Here is a 13,952-nt window from a genome sequence, read left to right as displayed (position 1 = left end):
TTTTGAAAAGTAACGTATTACCGTTATTTCAAAACTAAAAGTTCATTACTTTTTTGTAAAGCTATAAACCATTAGATTTTGAAATTACTATTTGATATATAATCAATGTTAAATGTAATAACAAATATTGAAACTTGAAACTCTAAGCTACATATGTATATACGAATATTCTGTATATACAAATAAGCTTTTCTTTATGTTGAACTTATCTAATAATTTTGCAAATTCTTTATTTTTTAGTAATCTTACTCATTTTTACGAGAATTAAAATGAAACATTTTTTTTAAACATTAATGTCAATAAGAATGTATTCCAATAATCTCTGCCACTACTGATAATCTATAATAAATATATAGTATAAATTATTCAATACCAACAGAAGCTATCGGAATGCAGCTCCAGATATTGTGATAAGTAATATTGTATCGGAATATTTCCAATCACGCGATTAGCGCGCAATCAGCATGCAATTTATTAAATATTCAAGTATGAACACATTACTTCCGAACCCTGATTAATTAATCTTAACTGTATCTTTTGCACACAACACACAGCAAGAAGCAGCATGGTATACATACAATAATAGATCATCTTCTATTATCCACATTATCGATACTTAATCTTTTTATTTTTATTTTCTGGTTTTTATTTATTATGGTCAAAAGTCCATTTACAATCACTTTTCAATTACTAGACTTGCCCACATCTCTCTCTCTCTCTCTCTCTCTCTCTCTCTCTCTCTCTCTCATTTGCTCGTTCACACTCATTCACTCAAATTTTTAAGAATTTCAAGTCCATAAATAAACATACAAAATAGTTACACGAAACAATCTAGTTTTGTCAAACTTTTCACACTTTCTACACTCGAAACGTATCTATTATATTACTAGGTTGGTCGAAAAATTCATTTTTCTCCCATATGATTTTTATGCAAATAAAACCTAAAGAAAAAAAAAGAACCAAGTTTTCGTTCCTTTTCCGATCAGCCTTAGAAGTACAGGATGTCCTGAAATTCGCAAATAAAAATACTACAATAAGAAAGTTCTCGAATAATTTAATGAATTTGTCGATTTTTATTTGAAGTAGTAATTTTTAAGATATAAAAACTTAAAAAGTCAATCAATCAGAGATTTATACGTCCATCATGGAGTTCATCAAGTACCGCTACTCGTGCGACTGTCTAAATGTAGTTTATGATTTAAACCCTTTTTTATATATATATGTATATATATATATATATATATATATATATATATATATATATATATATATATATATATATAATTACTATTTGATATAAAAATTTACAAATAACTATTTTTTATTTTTTGTAAATTATTTAGCTATATTAATCGATTCGCGAATTTCAGGATATTTTATATAATACTATTGGAATTTAAATTTGTTGCGTATATTATATATATACATGTACACACGCACGTGTGTTGGTGGATGGATACACGACCTAATATCTTCGTTCTTTTTTCTTCTGTGCAAATAAAACGAAAAAAAAAGAAAGAAAAAAAGCGAACGAACTCTTGATCAAGCTAATGTAGGTTTTTAATTTAATAAATCTTAATACAAATAATATAACTATCTATAAATATACATTTATTAACATGATACGTTCGTTCGTTATTTTCCTATACATTCTTATATTAATAAATCAAAACAACAGAAAAATTAATCTTTTGGTCGAACTAATATAATACATATATTGCAAAAGAATTCAGACTGTATTTAATATTTAATACAATAATAATAACTAAAATACTTACTCTGATAATACTGAATTGCGCATTGAAGGTTCACAAGAAATAGCATCGCGTAACGTTTTTATCTCCTTAGCATAGTGTGTAACAAAAAAATCGATAGCTCTACATTTTTTTAATACATATGCATAGGATTCACTACAGATTGACAAACTCGTTGAGATATTGTTCTTTTAACGTTCTCTTTCTTCACATAGCTTTTCTATATAACACAAATAAGCAAGCGCGCAGTTTAGTATTATCAAAGTACGGTAATGATATTAAATGCGTGGTGTTATAATCTTGACCATTTTTTCATATGTACACATTATACCGATGAATGCAAAAATGAAAATACGCCTTCTAATTTTTTGTTCTTCGACTCCAGAGAAAATAATATACTGTTGAGGATAAGTAGATGAATCAATATTAATTAATAATAGTATTATAATTGATAGTTGAAATATATACAAGGTGTCCCATGAAAACCGCAACAACGTTTAAGAATAGATTCCTGAGATCATTTTGAGATAAAAATCCTAATACCAAAATGTCGAGGCTACAATAGTTTTTAAATGAGATATATTTAAAATTAACAAATCAAACTATCCAAAATGCGCGCGCTCACATATGGCATATCACGCAGTAATGAAAGCGTTTCTAAATATAATTGTTATTTTTTTCTGTCGATTCTGTATACATATTCATTATGCGATATGCCATACATGAGCGCACGAATTTCGGAACAGTGACAATATGCCAACTTTAAACTCTACTCATTTAAAAACTGATTGTAACCTCGACATTTTGATGTTAGGATTTTCTTAAAGTGATCTCAGAAATTTACCCTTAAAAACGTTATTAGTTTTCTAATATTGGGACTGTATGTAAATTCGTAAAACATGAGATTTGAATAAAAAGTATGAATTTTAGAAACAAAATCAACAAGATGTAAAGTTTGCTTTACTTGAACTAGGAACTTTATTGCATCTACAATAAATTTTAATGCGCAATAATTTTGGTCCAAATTATAACATTATCTAATGATAAAAAAAGTTTATTTCTATGTGTAAAAATATCAAATTAAAAAATCGTTAGAAAACTTTTTTCTATTAAATATCAAATATCAGACTGAATTTCTCATTAAATCAAAAAATTTGTATTTCTAACTATACAATTCTTATATATAATCTTACAGTTAATAAAACAAAACACAAAACAAAAAAAACAATTTTTTTGCTCAATCTAATATTCACACTTTTGGAGCAGGAGGGGGGGAGGAGGAGGAAGAGAAGGAGGAGAAGGAAGAGGAAAGAGAAAGAGAGAAAACAAAATAAAAAGAATAGAGTGCTAAAAGTACTGATCAAGATGAACAGGCTTGATGTCATGAGAATTAAATAAAATATAATCTTAGCTAATCTAAGTGAATTCTAGTATTACACAAAAATTTACAATTTTATATAATCTATAGATTCAACCGACATCGCTGCTCCAACTTTGTATAACTCTTTCATTTTATATAATTTTGTTAAAATCCAGTGTAGCTCCAGTGATAAGAATTAGTTTTAGATACTCTTAGTAGGCGCTAAAAACGATTTTTGCTCTTATCGTTATAAAGATGAAATTGTCACACTGAAGACGCGCGCGCACGCCATGTCCTTTAACACGTTAATTGAACTTGTTTTTATACCCCTAAAAGAAGGCAAAAAAGAAGAAAAAAAAGCGTAACAAAGAAAAAGAGAGATCTAAAATAAAGAAATCAAAGCTATTGAGCAGCTATAAATACATACAAATTACTCAATTCTTAAACTTCTTTTCGTTCAACATTCATTGGTCATATTTTTTTGTAATTGGTATTTTTTCTTCGAATAAATTTCAAGTTGAAGAAAAATTTATAATATAGAAAAATGAAAATTAAACTAAAGCGTAATATCGATTCATGAGAAAATTTTGTAAGAAATTTTTTTTTTTAAGAAAAAAGAAAAGTGTATAATTTCAAGGTTATACTCAATTTTTCGTGTTATAGATGTGCGAAAATATGCCTTATCCTTCTTTCATTTATTAATACTTGAATTTTCTCCTCTTTCTTTCCATTTCTCCTCCCATTTTTGTCCCTTTTTTTCCTTTTGCTCTACTTCTTTTTTTTCAATTATCCTCGTCGTCCTCTTTTAGTCTTTTAATTAATATCTTAATTTTATTTTTCTCTTCTTCCCCCCCCCCCTCTCCAATTTTTTCCCTCTTTTTTTCCGTCACTTATAAATTTTCTTCCTTCTCTTCTTTTATCCTCGACATGTCCGATGGCTGACTATCTAAAGGTTGACTATCACTATTACGGCTCGGAGTATCATAGCTCGGCGTCGTACTGGGCGCATAAACGTCCGCTAATTGCTCATATTGATTCAAATCTCCATTATCTGACATATTGCCTTTACTGATACTGATTTTTGGAAACAATTCCTGCTCGTATTTAATTCTTTCCATGTCGCGAATCTCTTCTTGATCTCTCCTCGTCATTCTTTCTTGACGACTCTCTAGCGTATCACTCGTAACGTCATCGTCGACACGTTCGCTAACAGTGGAAGAAGGGCCGCCAGCCTTGGTGAAGAGATGTATAGGTCGTTGAAATCCTTTAGAGAGATGAGGTGGTATAGAGACGACTTCGCACTTGCAAAAGCCAACGGTAGACAGAAGATATTGAGTAAAATTATGCGGTCGGAATTCAATACTGTGATAATTTTTGTAAATTCGTTCCTGGAAGATAGAAATAAAATGTAATAGAGCTCAAATATTTCCACATAACAATGTAATTGCATTACAAGTTGCTAGCATCGTAACGATGTATTGCTATCAGAATTGCAGCAATTGAGTCCGCATTTGTTGGCAAATTTATACCATCGCGATAAAAGATAACTTTGGACATTTTTAGCAACTTCTCAACAATTTTGAAATTATCGTCAACAAAATTTATGCTATTGCCGCAATGATGATCTATAAAAACTACAGGATCATACAATACTGCCATATTGCCGAGATAACTTTGATGCTGCTATCTCTGTTAAACTACTGGCGATATATATTACACATTATAGTCTGAGTGTTGCTTCAATTTAAAGTCGCTGAAGAGAAATATATATATATATATATGGCAAGCTGTCAGCTTTCGCAGGCAATCACAGATTCGTGCGATTTTACCGAGATACGTTTTGTTATCTCTAGTAATACGTTACAATGAAAATAAAAATAATAAAGAAACGACACACGCAAAATTTTTATAGTAATATACAATTTGCGTGTTAAAAATTCTCTTTGTTCTAAAAATATTATCTTCAAGTAACGATCGCACAAAGCTTTTCTTACCGTGAGATTCTTTTTCTTGATATAACTGGCCCAACCCTGAGGTTCCAGTACGAGAACTCCACCGGGACGTAATTGCGCGTGCATGCGTTTGAAAGCTTGTTTCAATCCGGCATCGCCAAAATTTAAATGAATCCACTTGGTGATGGATAAGCACAAGATTGTGTCAAATTGCGACTGTTCCGCGCACAGAAGTGAATCGTTTTCAAGAACGTAATTGCCCTGAAATTCAACATATTTAGTATAATTTAAATGGTATAATACGAAAAATTGCGTTAAAATGAAAATGTCGGAGGTTTAGTTGCAACAGCTAAATATATTACATATACATATAAATATATAATAATTAAGTAGATTACCTGCACAAAAGTAACATTATATGGGAATCCTTTATGTTGCTTGTTTTTTGTAAATCCTGGAATATCTACAGGTCCATAACTAATTGGCATCGACATGGGAAAGAAACTAGCATCTGAAGAGTCTCTTTTGTCATTATCTTCACTGCTCGCAGGACTTTGCACGCAATTAACATAGTGTTTCACATTCTTCCGAGCAATATTTATCAAAGTTCTGTCAATGTCAATTCCCGTAACACTCTTGGCACCAAAATCTCTGGCAACTGATAGAGTAATATGGCCAATATTGCAACCGATATCTAGAATGTCCTTCCCCAGGAATAATTCCTTTCGCTGTGCAAACACTTTTAATCTAGGATCTACTTCGTGATGAGGATTTCTGTATCCATAATATCTATTGTAGTTTCCATATTGATATCTAGCATCTTTAAGCCTAAAATTGGGCATTGCAAGCTGTTGCTTCTTCTTTTTATCCTGGCTGGGCCTATGTTGGGGTCTGGGTTTCCATGCGCCAGGCTGTGGAATAACTGGGCTCACTATTTTATCTTTCGCATCAATTTTTCTCAACCTCTTATCCTTTATTTCCTCTAAACCTTTTAATCGTAACCTGTTTTTATCTTTCTGTGGACTTTCCGTCTTATTTTCTTTTAAACAACTTTCACTTTGTATATTTGGCGCTTCTTCTAAACTAATTTTTTCACCGGAAAGTCTTTCCGCTGAAGATTCATCTATCATGCTATTGCCTTCAATTTCCCTTGATTTTTCGTTGGGATCCATCTTTCCGTACATGCACAAAATATAAAATCCAATTGTTGCAAAATATACATATAAATATTACGTGTACGCATGCAAATAATTGCAAGAGAGACAATTACGTTAAGCATATAAAATTTTAAGAAATTTAATAATACAAATTACACACTCCAAAATGGTATGCAAAAAATCTATTAAATTATTAACTTTAAATAATAAATATATAAAATCTAAATATAAAAAATGCTATTTACAAGTGAATACTTGTCACAAACTTACCACAATTTTTCCTTCATCTTTTCCAGAACCAGAAAAAGCTCTCTTCCTCTTCTTATTTCTTCGTTTTGAATTTTTTTTAGTAGGGGAAATGAGCTGTTTTTCATACTCTTCGTTATCGTTACAATTTGTCAAATTCAAGGGATCACAAATATTTGGAGGAATAATCACTTCGATAATCTCTTTTTTGTGCTTTGGAGTAGGAAGTGGACTTGATTTTGGAGTCACTGCATTCATAGCTCTATTTATCTCTTCATCTTGCATACTATTTAGATTTAAGGGATCACAAATGTTGCCTCCGAGCAAGAATTTTGTGGGAGGGATGATGACACCTTCCTTCTTTCTACGCTTGTAGGGAAGAAAGGATTTTCCGTTACTGCAAAAACTGCTTTGGGGTCGTTTTCTATTGCTGAACTTGAAATAGCGATTGTCATCATGCTTGTTGTGCTTCTTATATGAAAGGTTGAAAACTTTTCTAGATTTTTCATTCTCCTTCTTGTTGTTTTGACCCTCTTTTGGAGGACGATCCACTTGTACAGAGGACATTTTGCTCAATCTGAAAAATTAGAAAAATTTAGAAGCAACAGGGCAAAATGTAAACAATACAGAAAAATATAACAAAGTTGTAAGATTGACTTATTTACCTGTAATTATATATTTAAAATACCAATCTCTTTAAATACATTAATGAAGTAAGAAACAACACAGAGATAGATTAATTCATTGCAGACAAAGAACAAAAAAAAAGTTACCAAGAGCTGATAAGAAAAAGTATACAAATAATTAGATTCACTTTATATACACACACACACACACACACGCACGCACACGTAATCTGTTAGCGTTATTATAGTTTTAAATAATGTAAATTGACTCTTATCTCGATTTGTATGTAATGTAAAATAAATAATTATTAAGTAAAAATAAACAGATTTAGATAAACTAAATGAATTACTAAAATTAAATTAGTTGATAGCAACTTATCAAAATATTATTTTCAATATAAATTTATGTGTATTTATCGTTTGTAACATATAGAATTTATATATGTATATATATTTTTTTTGTCTCCATTTTATTTTGCTCCTTTCATGAAGTATAATTAAAATAGAATCTAAATACAAAAAATTGTTTTAATAAAAAAAGAAAACAGATATTCACATTCTTTTACTTGCACTTTCGACACTCAAGCAAATAATCTATCTAAAAGTGCAATTGGACAAAACGTTTGTTTACTTGATTAGATTTTTTTCGATTGACGATAGTTGCATTTTCTGTATTTATTCATTCGCTCGCTTTTTTTCCTTCTTTTTGCGAGGAAATGTGAAAAACACAGCTAGACGAGCAAAGAATATTTTTTCGCACTTTGTACACGCCGGTGTAAATAGTTATCGTTTCCGCGTGGCGGCGCGCATGCGGCGCTGGGCGCAGCGTGACGCTGGTGGTGCTGGTGCTGATGCTGGTGCTGGTGCTGCCGCTGCCGCCGCCATCGCCGCTGTCGTCGCTAGCGACAGCACGTCGTCGAATTCGCCATATTCGACATTGTGGATTTTCTTTCCGTCAACATTTACACCGCCGATTACGAATATGTACGCTCACCTCGACAAACGGATGTTCCGAGCCGCCTCTCCCTTCCAATCGCTCGTACGACTAACTCGACGATAATCCTCTTGACGCGTCTCGCTCGCAACTGCGATCTGCGACGTCCATGTAACGCCTGCCCGTCTACGATGGCGAATAACCGCTTGTCGAATGCGAACCGTGCGAGCAGCGACCGAAAGCTCGCGCCGCACCGCGACGCCATTTTCCTATTAGGCTGATGTCGAACGGCAGGGTCGTATTAACGCAAATCGCGAGCGAGACCCTCGAGGAGAGATTTCGAAAAATACATCTTTCCTTTTTTCAACTTATTCAATTTGCAAAATTATTTTTGTAATTTTAAATTTTCAAACAACTTTTATATCTTTTCATCTTTTGTAACGAATGTAAGTTTAATGTAAATTTAAATAACGCAACGTTTTAATTGTCAGGTGCGCTAAAATTGTGCAAGAAGGAAAAGAGATCGTCTCGCGTTTACTTAAATCAATATCTTATTTGGAATAAAACAAAATATAAATTATGTATATGAAGCATATAAAAAAAGAGCTGAGAAGCGAGCGTTATCGCTAACGCAGACCTAATAATATATTATACATAATAAGTAAATCGTTCGAGTTATCAAATAGCGAGCAATCGAATCAGATCGAATTTGCAATAGGCCGTGACGTTAGAGAGAGAGAGAGAGAGAGAGAGAGAGAGAGAGAGAGGAGGAATGTAAAAAAGCAGCCGTGTTCACGCGGTTCACGCTCGTGTTGAGCCCCTCCCCCACGCCCCGTCAACCGCCGCCACCGACGCCACCATCGCCCCCCGTTTAGCAAAGCGGCGGCTTCAGCGGCGGCAGTGGCGCCTTTTTCGCCTGTTGAATTTTTCTACTTCTGATATTGATCGACATCGTAAATTTGTCTAGAACATTGAAAAATCTCACGGATCGGCAAGATTTCGAAACTTTACGAAGAATGGCCAAGAGTCGCGACGATCGCACGCGCGTGTCAGATTGTACGAGGCAAACAACGATATGGTTATTCGAAAATCAGGATCGCGAACAACGCCGTGACATCGTCATGGAAATAGGACGAACGACTCCACGGGTCAGTCGAAATATGATCAAGTTATCGAATCCATATCAAATCGATCAAAACTATTTCAACTATCTTAATTACAATTGGTACATTTATTATACTAAATTCTTTAGTAAAAAAAAAATGTAATCAGTAACACATTTTTCGACTATATGGAGAATAAACAATCACCTTCGCATCCACGATGTGCCCATGATGCGCTCTCTTTGAAATTCAATTCTTCTCAAGAAGATATATTAGAATTTGCGTCAAACCGAAAGTCGCATTAAACTAAATACTAATAGCTATTATACATATAATATGTTACACACGTACACGCACGCATTTCATAATAATACTTATCTCTCGCGTTCTAAAAATTCTAAAAATTCTCAAACATCTACATCTCTCTCATCTTCAATCCAATAACGTAAATTCGGAGAGATTATTGAATTAAATCGATAGTATCGGAAACATGTAACGTATGTACATTGAAAGCGTGTAACGTTACTACTAGTGTAGTATTACTTTTCTTTGCAGAACGAAGCGTGGGACAGCTCCTCACTTTCCGCTTACACATCGCAATTATTCGTAATCTCCCCGACAACAAGGCTGAAGACACCTGTACCTCCAAACGCTCCCATCAAATCGAGGAAACCGTTCCCTAAGGAGGGTTTAAAACCTAAAAAGCTTCGCTTTACGGATAAAGATAAGGATGAAACAAAGGGCGAAAATTATTCTAAAAATAGCACAGATTTTTCAATCGACACGTCTAAACGGAAAGCGACATTTTCGAAGCAACAGGATGACGAATCGAAAGGAATAAAGGAAGAACGCGAAAACTTGAGTTCTATGTTGCAAAGTATACGAATTGAGCTGGATAATAAGGAAAATAGGCGAAATGGCCAGGATAATAATAATAATAATGGATATGAAAGAAGAACGAGAAATAATCGTTCCGTCGCAAAGGAACGTGCGAGAAATAACAATAATTCTTCGCAATCATCAAAATTAAACTGCAATCTGAAAGGTGAATTTCTACACTTTCGTATATAAGGTGCTGCAGAAGATTATCAGTCTAGCACAATGATAATAATAATGATGATGATGATGACGATGGTGATTAGTATTATTATTATTATTATTATTATTATTATTATTATCATCATATTAATCAGTGTATTGAATTAATGAGTTCATTAAATATTAAAAAGTTATTCAGTGTGATATATCACAACGACGATTAAATCATACATACATATATAATGTATAATTAATAAATCACATTAGAATAAATGTGATTATTAAGTCAGTACGTAAATGATAAGCACACATTGATTAAGCACATGTTGATTAATTATTAAATTACAATGATGTATTGTTGTACATAGAATTAGTATATTAATGATTAATTAGTTGTCACCATAACGATTATTAAAATGGTGAAGATGTATTTAAAAAACTTATGAAATGTGTAAAATCGCATATATTTTCTTGTAACAAGCTATAATAAAATGACTGTACATATATTTTATTACATATTATATTTTTATATATAAGATAACAAGTAATGTAGAATATTGCCTTTATCATTCAATCATTACAACAAAGATAGATGAGTCATTTAACATAAACTCTCCTGCTCTCCTTGAAAATTAATAAATTGTATAGAAATATGATACGTCTGAAATAATCTCTAATGTGATTAAGGATTACAAGGACATGTTTATTTTGAAAGTCAAATAATTGTCTTGCAGATGTAAGATGATAGTAACAATTAACATATGCGCGCGCGCGCGCACGCAAATTCTCTTTCTTATTCCAAGATTCTTTATCAATATATTTACATATATCATATCGTTGTCAAACGAATCTCTTTATATCCTTTAATCATTCGCGAATAACCAAAAAACAAAACTCGTAACAAGCCTGCTTATCAACGTGCGAAAAATACATCTTTTTTTTTTTTTTAGATTTCGAAAAGAGTCCTGTCACATTGTCGCCATTCAAGTATACATCGGGTGTAGTAGAGAAATTATTAGATTTACAACTACAAAGAGATACGGGTATGTGGATTCAGTGCTGTAGGAAAAACTGTAGGAATAAATGGCGATACTGTGACGATTTTCATGATCCTGTGGATGTACCAAAGATTTGGTACTGTAATATGAACTCAGGTATAACGCATAGATCGTTACTGTATTACGTATACAAAAAAAAAAAAAAAAAAAAAAATCGAAAAATATTATATTATTATTTGAATCATTACGTCTATTATGATTTAAACTAACATTACGTACACTGTTATAACGTAATACATACGAGTATACAACAATATTTAATATAACATGTAAATAACGATATTAAAAACAATAATTTGTATCGATAATAGATACAACTATTGCCTCTTGTTCCATACCGGAAGTACCAATTGCGAAGGAAGAAGAAAAAGATTTAATAGAAAATAAATATAACGCTGGAAGTCTTGTGTGGGGAAAGGTGCATGGTTATCCATGGTGGCCCGGAATTATAGATGATTGCCCTGATACTTTACGATTTTACGAATTACAAGGATCATCGATAATCCCTGTAAGTTTAAAAAAATATTTATAAAACACATTTATAAAATAATTAAACTATTATCTCCTTGTAACATGGTTATGTAATTTTTTTATAACTTGTAAAAATTACGGCTTCCATTTATTACATTATAAAATTACCTGCTTTGGCAGGTCAAATATCATGTGACTTTCTTCGAAGATAATATTCAATGCGCGTGGCTTAATATCAAAAATATCAAAGCTTTTACGAAATATAAAAGAAGCACTCTTGTGAAAAAGGTATCTTACATACATATTATAAATGCATTCTATTTTTCTTTGTAAGTACTCAAGTTTATTATTTCATATACTTTTATTAATTTATTAGGCACAATATTCTTCAATAGTCTTTTTATTATTTTAAACTTTTGTCCATACACGTTTTATTATTTCAACAGAACATACTCTACGGGATAAACTATAAAAAATCGCTGAAAGAAGCCTGCGCTTTAGCACAAAGCGCAATTCCATTACCGATAGTCGAGAGATTACAAAGATTCAGTTGTATTTCGCGCTTGAGAAACATACAAGGATCTGTGATTCAACTGCAGTATGAGGAGCAACGTTCGCCGTCATCTATATAAAATTATCATGCTGAAGGTAAATAAATATTCTATTCTGTATAAAATTATCTAGATAATCATCTAGATAAAGAAACAACGTCATTTTATCTTTATCTGAGTTATTATTATAATGTATGTTGTAATAATTTTTATCTTAAACAAAAGAAAATCTTTTTCAAATTATCTGACAATGAGATAACATAACGATAACAAGATAAGGAGAGACAAGTATTGTTCTTAGTCTTCAAGTCACCATTTATCCTTAACAGCAGCATTATTCAAAGTGATAATAAGAGGATTGCGTTCTGAAATTTATTAAAAATCTGTAGTATGTACATAATATGAACTATATAGATTTTTAATACTAACAATATTATAGTATATCGGAACGCAGCCAAGAGTACACGGATCAATAGTAATTCAATTGTAAAAATTGCCCATAACTGTAAATTCAAAAACTTTTATAAAAATTTCCTCAGCTATATTAAATTTGAATTATACATTTTTCTATTTTGTAATTTTGATTTTTATTTGCTTAATGATTTAAATAATCCAAAATAAAGAAAAATATTTCTTTTGTCAGATTAAATTACTTGATCTTTTATTAAAAAAAAAAATTTTTAGAAAAAATTAGATTTATGTATTAACTTGACATCCTACATTGATTTGCTCAACAACAATTTATCCAAACATTATCTAGCTAAAACTATAAGTAATTTCATCTTTGTCTAGATAAATTAAAATTAAATCTTTATCTTCTCTATTGTAAGATATACTTATATGTAATTTATATTATCTTTCTCTAGATAATTTTAAATTATCTAAGCGCAACACCGAGGAGGAGCAAGATGACGACGTTGCCACCACACTAACGCAATGAAACATATTTCATTAAAAGAGTTTTATATTATAAATAAACATTACACAAATTCTTAAATGTTTATAAGTGTATTTATATCTTATCTTTTATTTTGTAAAAAAGACAAAATAGAAATTGTTGAAAACGTATATTTTATTTAAAAAATAAGTCAATAACAAGCTTTTAATTTTGCATATTTAATTTAGAAATAAAAAATCTCGAGAAAAAGGTTTTTAGTTAAAACATATTAACTATATTATAATCATACATCGATGTAAGCTCTGTAGCGGAATGTCGATATATACAGTATAATATTAAACGTCGATACAAAAGAATTAACTAACATGTACAGATGATCAAACTGCACGTATTATATGTACATCACACGTTCGCCTGCAACGTATCGTATGATATCATAAAAATAAGAAATCTATTTTATCGATTGATATGAAAACTAACAGATGAATTCGTTCACATAGTTCGTACACGAGAAATATGGAACAGAGAGGGCGAAACTTGCTCGATACGACTTGATACGACTTGCTCGCAACTATCATAAATAATTGATCGTAAATGACACATATATATATAATTGTAAGAAAATGGGACAAAGTTTATATTGTATGTACCTATACAATTTTTTTTTTTTTAGGAAGAGGAGGGGAGAAGAAATAAAAAATAATGAAACACGCTTTATGATAATTTTGGAAAGATTTGAAAAACTTTTAGAAAGCAAAGTTTTAAAAAATTCATAAAGTTAAGAGAAAACATGGAATCTATAAA

The 13,952-nt window shown here is 31.3% G+C and overlaps 2 protein-coding genes across 3 annotated transcripts; one reads left to right on the top strand and one right to left on the bottom strand.

Moving 5' to 3' along the window:
- Positions 1–594: 594 nt before the first annotated feature.
- Positions 595–8,269, bottom strand: LOC105205839 (7SK snRNA methylphosphate capping enzyme bin3). Of its 2 annotated transcripts, none has more exons than XM_039449074.1 (5): positions 7,135–7,323; positions 6,494–7,046; positions 5,465–6,238; positions 5,109–5,327; positions 595–4,502 (listed from the first exon to the last, which is right to left on the bottom strand). In XM_039449074.1, exons 2-5 carry the CDS (start codon positions 7,034–7,036, stop codon positions 4,005–4,007), a joined length of 2,034 nt encoding a protein of 677 aa, XP_039305008.1. In that variant the 5' UTR covers positions 7,037–7,046; positions 7,135–7,323; the 3' UTR covers positions 595–4,004. The 2 variants fall into 2 exon arrangements, with proteins under 2 accessions (XP_039305008.1, XP_025987622.2); XM_026131837.2 differs by lacking the exon at positions 7,135–7,323 and adding an exon at positions 8,090–8,269 and having other exon boundaries at positions 607–4,502.
- Positions 8,270–8,809: 540 nt separating this feature from the next.
- On the top strand, positions 8,810–13,251 carry LOC105205623 (zinc finger CW-type PWWP domain protein 1). Its single transcript, XM_011175030.3, has 7 exons — positions 8,810–9,177; positions 9,688–10,177; positions 11,121–11,324; positions 11,540–11,736; positions 11,880–11,987; positions 12,146–12,347; positions 13,117–13,251. Exons 1-6 carry the CDS (start codon positions 9,046–9,048, stop codon positions 12,329–12,331), a joined length of 1,317 nt encoding a protein of 438 aa, XP_011173332.1. The 5' UTR covers positions 8,810–9,045; the 3' UTR covers positions 12,332–12,347; positions 13,117–13,251.
- Positions 13,252–13,952: the final 701 nt, after the last annotated feature.

Source organism: Solenopsis invicta, chromosome 5, assembly GCF_016802725.1.
Source record: "Solenopsis invicta isolate M01_SB chromosome 5, UNIL_Sinv_3.0, whole genome shotgun sequence".
Classification (NCBI taxonomy): Eukaryota; Metazoa; Arthropoda; class Insecta; order Hymenoptera; family Formicidae; genus Solenopsis; species Solenopsis invicta.
The sequence above is the reverse complement of the archived record's forward strand: the minus strand, read 5'-3'. Positions and strand labels throughout refer to the sequence as shown.

Bases quoted from the DNA above. Each gene is read 5' to 3' on its own strand.
- LOC105205839 (XM_026131837.2), bottom strand. From the start codon at position 7,036: ATGTCCTCTGTACAAGTGGATCGTCCTCCAAAAGAGGGTCAAAACAAC. The intron at 6,239-6,493 runs GTAAGTTTGTGA...ATGTACGGAAAG, and splicing joins AAGATGAAGGAAAAATTGTG to ATGGATCCCAACGAAAAATC. The intron at 5,328-5,464 runs GTAATCTACTTA...GTTGAATTTCAG, and splicing joins ATAATGTTACTTTTGTGCAG to GGCAATTACGTTCTTGAAAA.
- LOC105205623 (XM_011175030.3), top strand. From the start codon at position 9,046: ATGGCCAAGAGTCGCGACGATCGCACGCGCGTGTCAGATTGTACGAGG. The intron at 11,737-11,879 runs GTAAGTTTAAAA...CTGCTTTGGCAG, and splicing joins AAGGATCATCGATAATCCCT to GTCAAATATCATGTGACTTT. The intron at 11,988-12,145 runs GTATCTTACATA...TTATTTCAACAG, and splicing joins GAAGCACTCTTGTGAAAAAG to AACATACTCTACGGGATAAA.